This window comes from Erithacus rubecula (assembly GCF_903797595.1).
Source record: "Erithacus rubecula genome assembly, chromosome: 19".
In the NCBI taxonomy this organism is placed as follows: domain Eukaryota; kingdom Metazoa; phylum Chordata; class Aves; order Passeriformes; family Muscicapidae; genus Erithacus; species Erithacus rubecula.
The window spans coordinates 11,003,305-11,019,934 of record NC_136671.1 but is presented as its reverse complement, the minus strand read 5'-3'; the positions used below and the strand labels follow the sequence as shown (position 1 = coordinate 11,019,934).

General features: G+C 44.7%; 3 protein-coding genes across 3 annotated transcripts; 2 read left to right on the top strand and 1 right to left on the bottom strand.

Annotated features, from left to right (window-relative positions):
- Positions 1–230: 230 nt before the first annotated feature.
- On the bottom strand, positions 231–6,674 carry DENR (density regulated re-initiation and release factor). The gene is made up of 8 exons (XM_079322126.1): positions 6,366–6,674; positions 5,370–5,484; positions 4,622–4,641; positions 4,421–4,505; positions 3,762–3,851; positions 1,762–1,878; positions 1,164–1,303; positions 231–526 (listed from the first exon to the last, which is right to left on the bottom strand). Exons 2-8 carry the CDS (start codon positions 5,473–5,475, stop codon positions 482–484), a joined length of 603 nt encoding a protein of 200 aa, XP_079178252.1. The 5' UTR covers positions 5,476–5,484; positions 6,366–6,674; the 3' UTR covers positions 231–481.
- A 9-nt stretch (positions 6,675–6,683) lies between these two features.
- GPN3 (GPN-loop GTPase 3) lies at positions 6,684–10,478 on the top strand. Its single transcript, XM_079322124.1, has 8 exons — positions 6,684–6,816; positions 6,903–7,011; positions 7,733–7,900; positions 8,323–8,447; positions 9,115–9,230; positions 9,524–9,620; positions 10,003–10,131; positions 10,257–10,478. Exons 1-8 carry the CDS (start codon positions 6,769–6,771, stop codon positions 10,317–10,319), a joined length of 855 nt encoding a protein of 284 aa, XP_079178250.1. The 5' UTR covers positions 6,684–6,768; the 3' UTR covers positions 10,320–10,478.
- Positions 10,479–11,345: 867 nt separating this feature from the next.
- On the top strand, positions 11,346–15,996 carry ARPC3 (actin related protein 2/3 complex subunit 3). The gene is made up of 7 exons (XM_079322125.1): positions 11,346–11,467; positions 12,469–12,568; positions 13,528–13,604; positions 13,861–13,929; positions 14,192–14,318; positions 14,625–14,719; positions 15,474–15,996. Exons 1-7 carry the CDS (start codon positions 11,462–11,464, stop codon positions 15,534–15,536), a joined length of 537 nt encoding a protein of 178 aa, XP_079178251.1. The 5' UTR covers positions 11,346–11,461; the 3' UTR covers positions 15,537–15,996.
- The last annotated feature ends 634 nt before the right edge of the window (positions 15,997–16,630 follow it).

Below are 16,630 nucleotides of genomic sequence, written 5' to 3'. Positions count from 1 at the left end.
ATAGCCACTTCAGGATTCACTGCTCTTTAGCTGCTTAAAATACTTTAGAATATTTGTTCCATTCTGATTTCTACAATTCTCTACAGGTAAATGAGAGGTAGAAGTGTCTACATCAGCCACACCTTATTCAGTTAAGCTCAGCAGAAAGGACAGCATATAAAAACAAATTTTAATGCCTTAAATTCTGATTCTCCCATAAGATAGGTAGATATAAAAAACCTCAGAAACTATTCAGTGAGGAACAGTTATTTTATTTAATCTACTTCATGCGTAAGCATGGTAGAACCCCAATTTAACTTTGGCAAATATCACAAAAAAAAAACCCAAAAGAAAAAAACAAAACCAAGCAGCCTATACAGAACAGTGAGAATGCCAAGGATATGGGTTCTCCACAGTTTCACTGCAGAGCAAATGGATTTAGAAGCCTCACTTTGCTATATCATTTATAACCATATAATTAAATAAGGGTAATTTTCCACTATCACTTCTTGACTTCTCCAAGATCTTCAATGCTGTCATCATCCACCTAGGGAGAAAAAGCCAAAATACAGCAAATTGAGTATTTTCTTTTTACATGCTTCCTTCAATGTGCACCCCTGTAAATGTGGTGAAATGTGGGAGATGTGAACAGCACCATTCCAGATCCCCTGCTGTAAATCCTGCATGAGTGGCACGTGCTTACAGGACACAGCTGAGCCTGCAGGGCTGGGAATAAAGACAAGCCTATGGAGTTAAACCAGAAAGAATTCACTTGGGAAATGCCAGGACAAGAGAGAGTCACAGAAAGCCCTTGCAAGTACAGTTCTCAGCCTTAAATTTCAGTCCAACCCACACTAGCTGATTTCTTCTGAAGCACAAATGTGTGGGGCTTGTTTGTTTTAATTTTGCAGTATTTTAAGAGGTGTTGAAAAATAGGATTGCAATGTAAGAATACATAGACACTCACTGTTAAGAAATGGTCACAAAAAAGCCACAGATATTTGACAGCTGGATTTATTCTAACATGTCTGCCTTACTGTAGGGTAGGAATGCAACAACTGCTCTTTTATTTTTGTGCACCAGTCTGTGCTGCCAAAGATGAAACTCTTTCCCAAAATCATTGTAAAGTCCCAGGCTAGTGTGAAAAAGTGTGTCTGTTCCTGACAGAGAGAAGGGTTTATTACCTCAGGCCACTTCTCCTGGATTACATCAATGATGTCATCTGTAAAGTCCCCCTGAATGATGATTTCATCTTCTCCTGTTACTGAGGCACCGCAGGAAAACTTCTGAGCAAAAAATCTTTGTGCTTCCTTAAGATCAATTTCTGCCAAGGGGAAAATGGGCAATTTAAGTACAGCTGTTATCATAAAAATATTTTCTCAAGATTAAAGCCAAAATCTTGTTTTGACTTGAAAAAGTAGTGGCACTTTACAGTTGAAGCTTTGCTAGTTTCCATTGAAAGCCAAGTCTGTTGTTTACACCCAAAACGTGACTTTACAGATCTACAAATACTTCAAGGTAGAAATTGCTGAATGTCCTCTACATGTTCTGTTGATGTGAGTCTGCACCCTGTTTCAAAAAACCTGTCACCCTCTTTGTTTAAAAATCATAGCAGTAAGCACCTTAACGATTTATCTCTGGGGGAAGCCAGTGAATGTACCTTTGACATGCTTCAAAAGCACCTTGGGACTTTCATCTCACAGCTGGAAGAAGATTCCCCACAGAAGAAATATCAAGAGGTGAAAGGGAGGCACATCCAACACCAGGAAAACCCAAACTCACCAAATGTGGCGAGGCCACAAACTCTCGTGACGTATTTCTTCTTTGCTCTGGGAATTTTAGCTATCGTAACTTTCTGTGGTACAGTCTTCTTCTTCTGTTTTATCTGACCTCTCCCACCTTTAAAACAGAGCATAAGGTTATATGGTCAATTAAATTATGTCATAGTTCATCAGAGAAAAAAGCATACAAAGTCAGATTTTGTCACTATAAACAAATAAACAGCTCCTCTACACTGCTGGCAAGCAAAAATGTGTTTTGCATATTGTCTGAGGTTTATATTATTGAAGACAGATCCCATGTCATCAAAGTCCAGTATTATGGGAAATAATATATACATGTCAAATGTGCATTCAAGCACAAATTGCAGACCCCCACTACAATTAGAAAAAAAAAGGCTTTTCCCCCACACTTTACCAATCACTGTGTTTGGTCTACATTTACATTGCTCTTTGGGCTGAATTTTTCTTTGATATTTTCCACAACTTTTAACATCCTCAGGGTTTGTGTCTGAGGCAAAGCAAGCTGCTCATGCCCATTTCCTGAGGCCACAAGGTCTTGCTTTCCTCAGTCTGCTGGATTAAACAGCAGATCAACAGCAACAGTTGAACAGCAGATATGGGAACACTCCCCATATCAGGCATTTCTGAGCTGGAATAAGGCATGCAACAGATACATTCCACTCATTAGGATTCTTCAAGCCAGATTAAGATCTCAGCTAACTTCGTGTACAGTCATCAAGTTATTCCAGGGCAACCAAAGTTTCATGTTTCTGAGCCTTCTCAGCATAAAGACCTAAAGAATTTATGACAAGTAAACCAAGCCCTGTGACTGCTTCTGTTCCTAACATGCAGCACTTTCAATTCTGTTTTATTATAAACTGGTGTCTGATAATTTTAAGACAGTAAATTTCTGCCTTAATTTTCTTCAGTGAGTTTCTGCAGTGTTTTATGAAGTTTGTGCTTATTTTCCTTCACATTCTTAAGGCCACTCCTACACCATCCTACTTAACACTATACTGTAAGTTCTCATGAAACTTTAACTTCTAGGAGAAACATCACTAGATATTTTATGCACTATTATTTTAGAACCAAAAACCAGACTGAAAATTAATCATACCACCTCTTACAACAAATTAATGTTCAAATAAAATGTCCTGAAATCTCTGGGAAAAGCATCCAAGCTACACAACATGAATTACTGTTGTCACTACACATTGCCTGCTGAGGAGGTAAATTAAACTGGTTACCAAGATACCAGAAATAAACCAAAAATATATGTGGCATAAAATATGAATCGTGCAGGGTATTAACTATAATTTCTGGAGCATTACACACAAGTGACACTGCACAGGCAAATGCATATTAACAGCTCCAGATCTCTGATTTATGGTGGAAAGTATGTTAATTAATTCAGCAGAAAGAGCTCCAACAATCAAAGATAAAAGTGTGTTTAAATTGTTCCACATAACTTTTTATCTTCCAAAGTTGGGTTTTGAAAATGTTTTTCATTAGTAGTGCTGGGAAGAGAGACACAGCTGCTACTGGAGACACAGGTAATAGATTTAAAAGCATAAAAACCAAATCCTGTTCCGTGAATACAGAGAGGTGGGAAGCAACAAAGGCAAAAGCAGAGTCATGAGGCATTGAGAGAGGGAAGAACCTTTGTTCCACTCTGCAAGCAGCCCATAAAGTGCTGCTCAACAGGGCAGATCATTCTGGGAGAAATGCCAGCTGATTTCAGGTTGGCAGGATTGCTCCCTGACTGTGACAGTGGTGACAGGAACAGTGGGATGCAGGTCACCTCTCCCTGCCTGTCCCTCCTGTCCAACATTTCCACTGGCACAGACCACAGGGAGGGAGATATTCCCTATTCCCTATGTTCTGTGCAGAGCTAACCACCAAAATGCAAGGAATTTCTGCCCTGGTCCAGACCTGCAGGTGAGAAAGGGATGCCTCAAACTGCTTTTAAATCAGTACCACAATCAACTATTTAGACCTTGCCTCTCTTTTGCTTCTTCTTCTCCTCTTCTTCTCCTCCTCCCACATTTCCTTGGCCTTCTCCAACCCCAGCTTCCTGTTTAGGTGAATTTTCTTGAATGCAGCAGAAAGGAGAAAAAAGAACAAAATTAGTCTTACAGGGACAAAATGTAAACTATTCTGAAATGCAGCAGCCTTTTGACTGATGCATGTTACATTTTCATTATAGTATTTATGCAAGTTAGACTCCAGAAAAGCTTCAGCTCAAATTTGCAGTAACAATTGCAATAAAGGCTCATGCACAGAGAGACAGAAATTAATGATAATGTTAATGTTGAAATTCCAATGCAAACAAATAAGTTCTGCATTATTAATGACCTTTCCTCCAGCCATCCACTGTAGACTGGACAGACATAAAATCCAATAAAGTAACTCAGATGAGAAACAAGTGCATGGATGACTGTTTATGGCAGCAGCCTTAAGAAAGCTCAGATATTATTAATGAAACCACACAATGATTATGTAGTGTTTTCTGGCATTATAAAACCTATTTCACAGCATCCAAAGCATTAACTTTCACAGGATATAGGAGGAAAAGGAAAGAGATAAGAACTGGACAAGCTCAGATATTTCTAAATATGTCCAAGGACACATAACAGTTAGAAAACAGAAAAGACTCCTACCTACTGTAAGTTTTGCAAATTCATCTGGAAAATTCTTTTCTAACCATTGTCTGCATTTAGTCACATCAGGCATGTATTCACAGTACTGGAGAAAAGCCATATGAATCTTGTTAGTGGAGGAATGACAAAATACATCACAAATATACAAAAATAGGGCATAATAGGACAGAAGGAAATTTGGATAACAAAAAATTAACTCACCTCTGTTGGCAATGAGCAGACTGGAGAAAAAAGGGGGGGGAAAAAAGAACAGATTACAAAAAGAATTTTTTACTTTTTATCTTTTTACTTACAGTCTTAGTAATTAAATTCCAAATGGTATTTTAAAGTCAGGGATGAGTTCTTATATAACTTCTGGTTATAACCACACACTGACTCAAAAACATTTCTTTATTGTTGCCACTCCACATTTAAATTCCTCTCTCATTAGACCTGTGCTCACATGCTCTGTATTAGAATAAAACCATCACAGCAAGAGCTGCCAGTCACTGAAGGAAGGGGAGGAGATGCCCAAGGTTGGGAAAAGCTACAGAACAAACCACCACTTGTACCTGAGGGAAAAGAGACACTGAACAAAGTACCAGGTGGTTTGGTCAGCTTTCCTTTCTCCAAGAGCTGCCAATGTCCCAAAGAGGGGACACCCAAACCAACAGTGCAGACTCTGAACACAACAGGGCTGTTTCCTCCTGTACTCCAGCCTGAAGCAAAATGCCATTCCTATCTAAAAACACACCTGCCAAGATTATTTACTTCCCTTTAAATTCCACCCACTATATAACTACGAATGGAAGGAGTAAAGAACACTTCTAAAACACAACACAGCGATTCAGTGCATTCCATTTCTTGCTCTCATCCTAATGCTCAGAGGCCTTTTCTGTGCTAATGGCTTTAGAGCAGGGAGAGCTCTGTGCCCCCACTCCTGCCACAGCCAGGCAGCTCCAGCACTTGCCTCCACAGTAGAGCACCCGCAGGGGGTAATCGGCGTCGGACCTGGCACCGCTCCTGCCGTCCCCTCTGCAGTCAGGCAGCACTGGCTCAGCCACCTCTGTGGCCATGTCACAGCCCTGCAGGGCACAGCGGGAGAGAATCAGGACACAAAGGCTGGGTTTCAGTCAGTCACATCCCTCCCAACTCGCAAAGAATCCCAGAGGAAATAGTGCGAGTGTTAAAAGAGCATAAGAGATCAGGAAGAAGAAAATGGGAGTAAAAAATAATAGAAACAAGGAGAAAACTGCTACAAAGGACACCAAGCACTATTGGAATTCCAGCATAAAAGGGGAAAGAAACCAAAGTGCCACAACATGAAGAAAAACCTTTCAGAAACGCTAATGGAATTACTGGGTTAAGGGCAACATGAAGTATCATGTTAAATCAGTCACACAAGAACAGTGGGGGCACTGGGGGCAGGTACCTCTTGCATATTAGCAAAGGAAAGGGATAATTTAAATCACTGCCTGAAGAGTCACAATCTGATCCAAGAACACTGGGGAGAAAAAAACAGAGCATAAAAAAAGGAAAGCAAACTCAAGCCACTAATGGATTTAATGGTGGTTTATACACACGTTTTCAAGTAAGGGACTTAGAAGACAGGAGTCAATAAGGAAAGAGTTTGTAACACACAAGAAATTCCCCAGGACGATGGGAACAAACAAGATATGTGTGAGGGAGCTTCGGATGTTGTACAAGCTGTGCTGAGGGAAAATTCCAGAGGAGGTGGATTCAGGGTGGAGGGACAAGGACCGGCGGCAGATGGGCACGGGGCGGGTGGGGACGCTGGGGCGCCCATGGACAGCCCAAACAGGCGCGGGGGCGCTGGGGGGTAAGGAGGCAAAAGTGGGGTTGGGTCGGGGGCAGGTGAGGGACACCAGACACGGTGGGACGGGGGGAGCCGGGGGGATTTGTGGGGGCAGAACTGGGGGGGAGCCGAGGGGATGCGGTGCGGTACCTGAGGAGGGGCGGGCTCGCAAGGCGGGGCGGTGCCGGGGCTGACGGCAAGGAGGGCGCCCGGAGGATGCTCGGTACAAGCAGCGGGGGGATCGCTGCGAGGGGCGGCAGCGGCTCCGGAGGAGAGGCAGCGGGCGGGCGTGGGAGCCGCCAGGCGGGGGCTGAGCGGAGGGAGCGGGGCGGGGGGACCCGGGGGCGGTGTCGGTGTTACCGGAGGCCCCTCGGGCCGCGGCGGGTCCCGGTCCCTCACCGCGCGCGCACGTGCGCCCGCCCCAGCGCCGCCGTCTCGCGAGAGGGGCGTGCACGGTTTGACCGCGCCGGCTCGCCGTACCGCGCTGAGCTTCACGGGTTCAGCCCAGCTACGGCGCGCCGCAGCGGCCAATTCCCGCCGGGCCGCCGCAGCCATGCCGCGGTACGCGCAGCTGGTGATGGGCCCGGCGGGCAGCGGGAAGGTGAGCGGGGAACGGCGGGGAGCGGGGAGCGGCGGGGAGCGGGGGGAGCCTGCAGACGGCTCCTGACCGCCGGGTGTGCCTTGCAGAGCACGTACTGCTCCACCATGGTGCAGCACTGCGAGGCGCTGGGCCGCGCCGTGCAGGTGGTGAACCTGGACCCGGCGGCCGAGCTCTTCAGCTACCCCGTCATGGCAGGTGAGCGGCAGCCCCGGGCACGGCTGGGCTCCGACAAGTGCTACCGGACAAGCTCTGTTGCTCTAAAACGGAGCCCATGCAGCAGTGGGGGAAGATGTTGGAAAATCGTTTCAACAAAATAGTCTGTGATCCTTGTATCAGTGAATAGTTCTAGTCCGGTACCAAATAGTACTGAGTGCCTGTGTCAGAGATTAATGCAGTCTTGTAATAGGGATAACTCCCCACATCAGTCACTGTCCCTACTCCATGTGCCAGCTCGTGCTTAATCCCTATATTTACCTGACACAGTGATTGAGATGTACTGGCAGATGCCTCAGTTTTGAGAACAGCAACAGTGCTTGTGTCTGAGCAAAGGTGATAAAAAAGGTGCATCTTGACCTGGCCACATTGCTGAGATACTTGCAGCAGAAGAGATTCATTAGAAGATCCAGCACTATCAGAGGGAAATCTGGGGAATGAGATGTTTCCCAGACAATCACCAGGAACCCTCAAACCCCCCCCAGATAAGTCCAGAGAAGTATTTAGCATCTACTTATTAGGAGAATCAAGGCATTTGTGTAAGTCCCATCAACATAAACCATTTTGTTTGGCTGCTGGCTGTGCCTGTGCCAGGGAGATCCCCCTGCACCCAGAGCTGCTGGAAAGTCGTGTTGGTTTCCTCAGCTCCCAAAGTGCCTGCAGAGTTCCTCTCCTGGCTTTGGTGACCTTTGTGTTCTCGCAGACATCCGCGAGCTGATAGAAGTGGACGATGTCATGGAGGATGAGTCCTTGAGGTTTGGCCCCAATGGTGGCTTGGTGTTTTGCATGGAATACTTTGCCAATAACTTCAGCTGGCTGGAGGAGAGCCTTGGGCACGTGGAGGATGACTATGTTTTGTTTGATTGCCCAGGTAAACACACGCCCATGTTTTGGTATCGCTCTTCATAAGCAGTGGGAAATTGGCAAATTGGAAAATTTGCTTGTAGATGGCTGTGACAATTCCCATTTTGTTGAGTTATTAACAGCTGTCAGAGCCACTCTTTCAGGTGTCTCAGGAGTGAACTTTGTCCTGGGCAGATGTGGGTGACTGCACAGATGTTTGGTAGCATCATGAGCTATGGCAGCTACAAACTAACACTAACTGGAGACCAAAGGAGGAAAAACCCTCCTTTATTTCTTCTCCACTTCAGCCAAACACAGTCAGAGCTGCCTAAAAAGAGAATGTTTTCCTTACCAGATTTTATTTAAGTGCAATTTCCATGTCTGCATGTAACTGTGGACTTTCCTGTTTGCATCCCATTCCTGCCTTTTAATAACCTGAGTGTTCCCCAGGTCAGATTGAACTCTACACACACCTGCCAGTGATGAAACAGTTGGTGGAGCAGCTGCAGCAGTGGGAATTCCGTGTCTGTGGAGTTTTCCTTGTGGATTCTCAGTTTATGGTGGAATCTTTCAAGGTATCCATTTGAAATCTGTTGATAAAGTTTGTTTTTATAAAGAACAACAAGTGAGCCATTCGGGGAGCTGGGTTTGCCCAGAGGAAGAATTGCCAAGTCCAGGGAGATCTGGTTGCTGTCATCAGCTGCCTCAGACACAGCGTGCAGCAAGGACAATCCCAGATGGATGTAAAGGCAGCCAGCACTGTGAGAGTGGTGAGATGGGACAGGCACAGAGGGATTGTGCAGTGAATGTTCACAGAGTCAAAACTTGACTGGGAAAACCCCAGAGCAGCCTGGTCTAACCTGGAAGTGCCTCAATTTGAACAGTTGTAGGAGGCAGATAACCTCCAGAAGTCCCTTCCAACCTAAATTCTTCTGTGATTCCACAAGAGCTTTCTCACATCCCAAGAACAAGCAGGCCACTTTCTATTTCAGCAGTAATTATCCCAGGAAGGGTTTGGGTGTTCTTAATGCACTTTTCAGTGGCATATTTTCAGACCATATTTGGGGCTCCAAAAATTGAGGGGGTACTTGGCACCTCCTTTTTCCAACAGAATGATTCCTGATACGGCTTTGTGTCCATGGTCCATATATTCATGACCAGAGTTGGCCTGTGGTTGAGTGTCCTGCATGTTTATATTGTGTTTTTCTGTACTTTAATACATCATTTTTCATCCTCTTCAAGTTTATTTCTGGAATCCTGGCAGCTCTCAGTGCAATGATATCTTTGGAGATTCCACAGATCAACGTCATGACCAAAATGGATTTGCTGAGCAAGAAAGCCAAGAAGGAAATAGAAAAGTAAGCTCCAAAAAATTATTTACTCTGTAGTATAATATACTGAGACAAAGTTCACTGGAAGTTCAGTCTAATGTTTCCCACAATTAAACATAGTCCTTTGAATTGGAATATGGATTTTGTTTATTTCAAACAATAATCTTGAAACATCTGGGTAGGATGCTTAGTTTAGTCAGAGTCAGAAGAATAGCTCCATGTTTGTACTGATCTCTGGATTTTTCTGTAAATAATTATCTTGAATCTTTTGTGTCATCCTGAATGACTTTCAGATTTGATGATGACTTTGTTTCATCCAGGTACTTGGATCCAGATATGTATTCTATGATTGAAGATTCTACAAATATATTGAGAAGTAAAAGGTTTAAAAAACTGACCAAATCTATATGTGGATTGGTACGTATATTGCTTTTGCACTGGTACCCTAAAATTCATTATCACTTATTTGTCTCTTTTAATTCAGTTGTTCATTTTTTCAGATTAGGACAAGATTCTTGATACTACTGATATGATACTCTTGGTATTTGGATTATAGCCAATAGATTCTCTTTGAATTCTTTTCTGTTGGCAATTCTGGGAACTGGCTTTTGCTGTTGTGTAGAACTTAGGACTGGTAGCCAGGTGTTCTGAGCAGAGAATTGCTGTTGCTTTGCAGTATGACTTTAAATGGTATTTTAGAAGTCCAGACAAATGTGGTTTAAAGAAGTGGCTTAGAGAGCTGTGGTTGAGAATTAACTTTCTGCATTTCTCTACCAATATCCTTTGAATCCTTCTATAGATTGATGACTATGGTATGGTTCGATTCCTGCCTTTGGATCGCTCTGATGAGGAAAGTATAAACATTGTTCTGCAGCACATAGACTTCACCATTCAGTATGGAGAAGATCTGGAATTTAAAGAACCAAAGGTAAGGGACCATTGGGGAGAAGATGAAAAATTAGGAAGTATCCATAATATAATAATCCCCTGATGATTCCTGTGTTCAACCCAGGTTGAAGGTTTATATTTTTCTGATTTTTTTTTTTTTTACAGGAATGTGAAGAAGATAAATCTGCTCTTGTGGATGAATACTTTCAAGATCGTGTGGATGAATAAAAAATATGTTCAAATTGGGAGGAAAGTACTTCACTTTTGGTAAAAAATAAAAATTAAATAACAAAAAACCCCAACCCCTACACAAAACCACTTGATGTTTTATCTGTAAAATAATGAATATTTATAGTGTAACTACTTTAATAAACATTTTTTTTATTATACTTGTGTGTGTTATACATAGGCCAGTGTGAGTACATATAAAAATGCAGAGCCAGAATTGGGCAAGAGGTTCAACAGACCAGCAAATCCTGAATATCTAGAGGAAAAGGGCTCAGAAAAATCTGTATATGGCAGGTCTTGTTCTGGCTGAATTAAACAATTCAAAAGTAGGGGAAACTGTGGTTTACTTCACCTCCAGACTGCCTTTGGGATGAGCCACGCTTAGGGCGTGTTGAAAGGATAAACCCCAGCCCTGCAGTTGAATTATTGTGACTCACCTTCCAAATCTCCCCATTTTATCTCACTGACTCATGCCGGGTGTCAGGCACAGGGGACAAATCCAGCAACGCTGGGTCAAAGGGAAGGTAATGGCTTCATAGCAATTGGAGCGTGCACCTTAAAATACGGTATCCTGAACACAGCACGTGTGTACTTGTACTTCATTGCACGGAGTGCCCCGTGCTGGGCTGGGCTGGAAACACACAGGAGAGAAAAACAGCTGCGAGCAAACATCCCGGAACCTCTTCCCCGAGCCTGACAAGAGCGCTGCCCCCGGGATCCCCTCCCGGTACCGGCAGTGTCCTGGCACAGCAGTGCCTCTCGGCGGCCCTTTCTCTATACGGGCAGTGCCCGGGCACAGCGCTGCCCCCGGGATCCCCTCCCGGTACCGGCAGTGCCCGGGCACAGCGCTGCCTCCCGGGATCCCCTCCCGGTACCGGCAGTGTCCTGGCACAGCAGTGCCTCTCGGCGGCCCTTTCTCTATACGGGCAGTGCCCGGGCACAGCGCTGCCTCCCGCGATCCCTTCCCGGTGCGCTTCCTCCGGGGCGGTGCACGGCTCCCGCTTCCCCTGCTCGCACCGCCTCTGCCGCTGCCTCATTTCCTGCAGCGTAGGCGGAGGAGGAAGCTCTGTGTCCGCTTTGCTGCCCGGTTCGCCCCGCTCCCCTCCCGCCCGGCCCCGCCGAGCCGCCTCCTGCCCTTCGAGATGCCGGTGAGCGGCTCCGCGGCGGCGGCGCGGGCAGGAGGGCGCGGGCGGCGGGGCCGGGCCGGGCGCGGCGGGGGCGATCGGCGATCCCGGGCCGGGGAAGGGGCTCTGCTGCGGGGGGAAAGAGGGGCTGCGGCTGCAGCAGGGGAGCGCTGCTGAGAGCAGGGAATGGCTCTTTATGGTGGCTGCTGCAAGGCCAGCGCTTTCCTCTTCCTCCTCCCCCTGCCGGGGATCCACCCGCAGCCGGGAGGGTGCGAGCCCCGGCAGCGGCGGGGGAGAGGGCGCTCCCAGCAGGGCTTGGCTCTGGCTTCTTCACACCACCTTCCCCTCCCTGAAATAAACTGCTTTTTACAGCCAGCCTCCCCCAGTCACATCCTCCTCTGCCCCCCACAAAAGAGGTGAGGGATTCCCAGTGGCCTGGCACCGCACCCAGGAAACGTTTGAAAAGTGCCAGAAACTAAACTCATTTGTTTAAAATTGGTTTACCCGGAAGAATTTGTTATATGCTAAAAGCTGGTTTGCTTTTCACTTAAATCAGTTTTGTTGGTTTGGGGTTTTTTTAATGCATTAAGTCTGGCTTTATTGCTAATTATCTAATATTAATAACCAGACATGGAAATAAATGATATATATATTGTAATGACCAGCTAACTTTCAGTGCAATGCCCCAAAACTCAGGCAGGTGAGTGGGGCTGTTTCCTTGGTGCTGCCAGGATGGGGTCAGGCAGTCTGGGGATGAACTGTGGCTGCAGACAACAACACAGATTTTATCTCATCTCCCACCACACTGCAACTGCAAGTGGTGGCAGTTCTGGTGCTTTCCTGGCATTTACCAGAATGGCATCAAGATCTGGACCTAAACAGAAAATAGCAATTGTTTGTGCAAGGAAAAATGCTGGAAGCATCAAAATGAGCTAGGCTGTTACTCCTGTTAGATGAAGATATGTGATTGGATATGGAAATGTCTATTTTCAGTAGGATCAATAACCAGCTCTCCCTGTCTCTAGGCTTACCACTCCACTTTAATGGACTCAGACACCAAGCTAGTTGGGAACATGGCACTGTTACCCATCAGAAGCCAGTTCAAGGGCCCAGCACCTCGAGAAAGTAAGTTTATAATAATCCCTGAATTACTGGATGTAGCTCATCATCTCAGGGGTTGCTCTAAGCCAACCCCAGCAGGAGTGGCAGGAAGAGTCACCAGTGGGAAATGGAAGGCTTTGCAATTTAGAGAGGAGGAAAGTCTTCAATTACTTCACTTGTGTAAATCATAGAAAATAATTATGCACAGATAACTGTGCTCCGTGTTCTGCTGAATTAGTTTCAGTAATCCAAGCCTCTGGTTGCTGTTCTGGTGCTTCCCCCTGTGTCTGCCTGTGCCCCTGAGCAGGGTTTTGGGGAGGCTGTGGTGGTGTGAGGCTGCTGTGTCAGAGGAAGTGGGGGTTTAGCTGCAGAGAGCTTTGGGCTGCTCTGAGGAACAGCAGCACTTAGAGGTGTGGGGCTGCAAGAGCTGAAATGAAGTTCCAGGCACAGGGCAGGGCCCACAGGCAGCTGGGTACAGATTCCCCTTCAATTTCCCAGGTGTGATATTCCCCAGAAATGGGGCAGTTCAGTTTGAACAGGGACATGTAAAGGAAGTGGATTGAAGCAGTCTGGGATTGTAGCAAAAGTCAGATTGTCACTGTGATCTGCTCCCCTCCTTTATTTGGAGAGGATATGGAATCTGATTGTGCTGGGATGCTTTCTCCAAAACCATTTTTTTGATCCTTTTATGATGTTAAAACTCTGATGAGTTACTCAAAAGTGGTAGAAAAGTGGGGAACTGCTGAATTGCTGCTGTTTGTGAAGTGACACATCACAGGGGAAGGAGAAGGGAGCAGGAAGTTGAAATATTACAGTCTCAACTTGTGGTGTTTCAGAAGTTTTCTGTAACATGGTGCTGACTTCTGCTTTTTGTAAATACCATGGTTTTGCTTTTGCAATAATACTTATGTATTTCAGTGAGTAAAACTTATGACAAATGTAGTGTAAGTGCACTGCTTAACTCTGTATCTCTTTTTTATTAGCCAAGGACACAGATATTATAGATGAAGCCATCTACTACTTCAAAGCTAATGTTTTCTTCAAAAATTATGAAATTAAGGTAATTTTTTAAGATACTGAGTATATTCTAGTTCTTTGGAGGGCTGGTGCTGTGAACACAAATTTTATTTTCAAGGAAGTAATTCTAGAAGATCACAAAAACTCCCCTTCCATTTAATCTTTAAAGTCAGATTAATGTCATGAATTGCAAATCTCTCTCTCATGGGGAAACAAAATGGTTTGAATTAATTCCTGTTTCAGGCTTTATCAGTTCCACAAAGTCCTGTAATCTAAGAGTTCCTGCTCTTGTTTTGCAGAATGAAGCTGACAGAACACTGATCTATGTGACTCTCTACATTTCTGAATGCCTGAAAAAGCTGCAAAAGGTGAGAAAACTGAATTTCTGTGCAGGTGGAAAACAGTCTGTTCTGAGAAATGGATTTCTTATATTCTCCTTCCAGGGGAACAAATAATCCTGTTCATCCCAGTCCTAATTGTCAGAGCCTCAAATACTCTCTGAGGCTGTGGATGTGCTGTGTTGCTCTTCTTGATGAGTTTTCATGTTCCAGATTTGTAAAACATTTGGGTCTAATGCTCTGCCAGCTTTTGTTCATAACTGCTAACCCATTGTTTGCCTGGTTCTTCCAGTGTAACTCCAAAGGCCAGGGAGAGAAGGAGATGTACACACTAGGAATCACTAACTTCCCAATCCCAGGGGAGCCTGGCTTTCCACTCAATGCCATTTATGCCAAACCTGCCAACAAGCAGGAGGAAGGTAAGGCTGACCCAGGGGCTCTGAGGGTCACCCTTCATTAACTGCACAGTTGGAAAAAATACTGTTAAACTTAAAACTTCTAAATCTGCAGTCTGTCTTCTGAGGGCAGCACAAGCTGGATTTTCTGACCTTGGGGATTCCCCTGGTTTCATAGATAAATTGGGCAAATCAACTCAGCCAGCTGGGAGTGCCTGCAGATGTGAAACTCCCTCTGTGCTTTAAGCAGTGATGTCTGATGCCTCCCAGTTAAATCCAGTTTGAGTTGGTGCTGCCCAGTTTACCCTGGTTTTGCTGTGCTGCTTGCAGAGGTGATGAGGGCCTACCTGCAGCAGCTGAGGCAAGAAACTGGCCTTCGCCTTTGTGACAAAGTGTTTGATCCTCAGAGTGACAAGCCAAGCAAGGTAAGAGTTCAGTGCCATCACCACAGAGCTAAGGAGAGGTTGGGGTGGTTTTTTAGCCACGTGTGAAGTGAGGTGATGGGGTGAGGGTCAGGAGTGGGTAATTTCAGCCAAGCCTGCCTGATTTTACACATCTGCACCTTATCAATAAATTGAATCTGATGTAATATGACAGTGAATGCCAGTTTGGGTTAGTTTCAAAAGCAGGGCAGTAATAAGAGGGTCTGGTTCAGCTCTTCAAAGCATTGCACATCTGCTGTTGGATGGGGTTGCAAAAGGACTTGACAAGCACAAAGAGGTGCTGCTGCTTTTCCCAGGCACCTCTGATTTGAGAGTTGCTTTGAAGTCAATTGTTTTACCTCATATCCAGATGGAAAAAAGTCACTAATCAATGAATGAGTCACCTCCTAGAGTGTTCACGTTTCATGTGCAAATGTGACTGCATTTAATATTGAAATTACTTAGGCTAATTTAGTTTCAAAGGCATAGTTTCCTGATGCATCCCTCACTTATGATTGTATTGGAATAAAATATAATAAAAGTAAAATAAGTAGAATTTCCCTCTTTAATTTAAAGTCCTGTAATATGAACTGGTTGTGTCCATTCCTATTGTCTTGTTCACCTCAATTCCAGTAGAAGGCAGTGTGGAAAACTGTGTGGAAAACTGGAGCCTTAATATTTGTTGTGTGTCAGAGAGTGAATACTTTAAAGTCAATCCACTTCTGCAGATTTTCTGATTCTCTACTTCCTTCTGCAGTGGTGGATCTGCTTTGTGAAGAGGCAGTTCATGAACAAGAGTCTCTCAGGCCCTGGGCAATGAAGCCAAGTGGCAACAACTTTAAGCATTTCCACAGCAAGAGTCTTCTGCCTTTGTTTTGGATACATTTTGTACCATGGAAGAATTAAGTGCTTATGAAAATAAAGAAAAAAAAAAAAAAAAAAAAAAAAAAAAAAAAAACCAAAACCTGTCAATGAGTGATAGAGGGAAGAAGAGCAAAAAGATAGGTTGTGTAAGCAAATATTATTAAGCTGGTGCTTAATATGTGATTTCTAAAGTGCTGTTTCAGATGCAAGCTGCTTTGTAATCGTGGCTACAGCATTTAAAACAGGGCTTGTATTTAAGAGAAGAAATGGGCTTGGCTGTGGGGCAGGGGAGCTGTGTCATTGCTCTGCTGGCTGGAGTCTGGGTGTTGTATGTCCAGGAAAAACAGACCTCTCACGCTGTGTTGTCCAGTGCAGTGATTTTTACCTTGTTTTCAATAAAATTCGCTTGTAATTAATGTGGTAACTACTGTGTGTCTTATGGACAGCCTTCAAAAAAATCAAAGAGGTGGGTTTTTTTTGTTTTTGTTTTTTTTGTATGTTTGTTTTTTTGTGAAAGGCTTTGGGGTAACCTAATTGTGGCATTCCAGGACTTGAAGGGACCCAACAAGAGTAGCAGGACAAGGGGGGATGGCTTTGAACTGACAGAGGGCAGGTTTATATTGGGAAAACAATCTTCCCTGTGAGGATGGGGAGGCACAGGGTACCCAGAGAAGCTGTGGCTGCCCCATTCCTGGAAGTGTTTAAGGCCAAGTTGGATGAGGCTTGGAGCAGACTGGGATAGTGGAAGGTATCTCTGCCCATAGGTGGAATGAGGTGACTTTTAGGTCCCTTCCAACCCATTACTGTGTAACATTCATGAGTAGGAAGTGAATAATTCTCACTGAAAACTGGGATTAACACAGGGCCTGCAGTTTGCAGCCATTTACCTGTTTATTTAGCAGTCTGTCTCTGCAGGGCTGTCCTTCCTCCTGAAGTGCCTTCAGTTAGATCCCACACAGCTGGGTCTGTAGCAAACTGGTAAAAAGCAGCTGTTCTGATGATTTCTGAAAGAACACAAATCCACTTTTAGTTCATTCAGGTTTTATTGAC

Coding starts and splice junctions, on each gene's coding strand:
- DENR (XM_079322126.1), bottom strand. CDS start 5,475: ATGGCCACAGAGGTGGCTGAGCCAGTGCTGCCTGACTGCAGAGGGGAC. Junction 4,506..4,621: donor TCTGCTCATTGCCAACAGAG/GTGAGTTAATTT, acceptor GCTTTTCTCCAG/TACTGTGAATACATGCCTGA. Junction 1,304..1,761: donor TTGTGGCCTCGCCACATTTG/GTGAGTTTGGGT, acceptor TCCCCTTGGCAG/AAATTGATCTTAAGGAAGCA.
- ARPC3 (XM_079322125.1), top strand. Junction 12,569..13,527: donor GGGCCCAGCACCTCGAGAAA/GTAAGTTTATAA, acceptor CTTTTTTATTAG/CCAAGGACACAGATATTATA. Junction 14,319..14,624: donor TGCCAACAAGCAGGAGGAAG/GTAAGGCTGACC, acceptor TGCTGCTTGCAG/AGGTGATGAGGGCCTACCTG.
- GPN3 (XM_079322124.1), top strand. CDS start 6,769: ATGCCGCGGTACGCGCAGCTGGTGATGGGCCCGGCGGGCAGCGGGAAG. Junction 6,817..6,902: donor GCCCGGCGGGCAGCGGGAAG/GTGAGCGGGGAA, acceptor TGTGCCTTGCAG/AGCACGTACTGCTCCACCAT. Junction 9,231..9,523: donor GCCAAGAAGGAAATAGAAAA/GTAAGCTCCAAA, acceptor TGTTTCATCCAG/GTACTTGGATCCAGATATGT.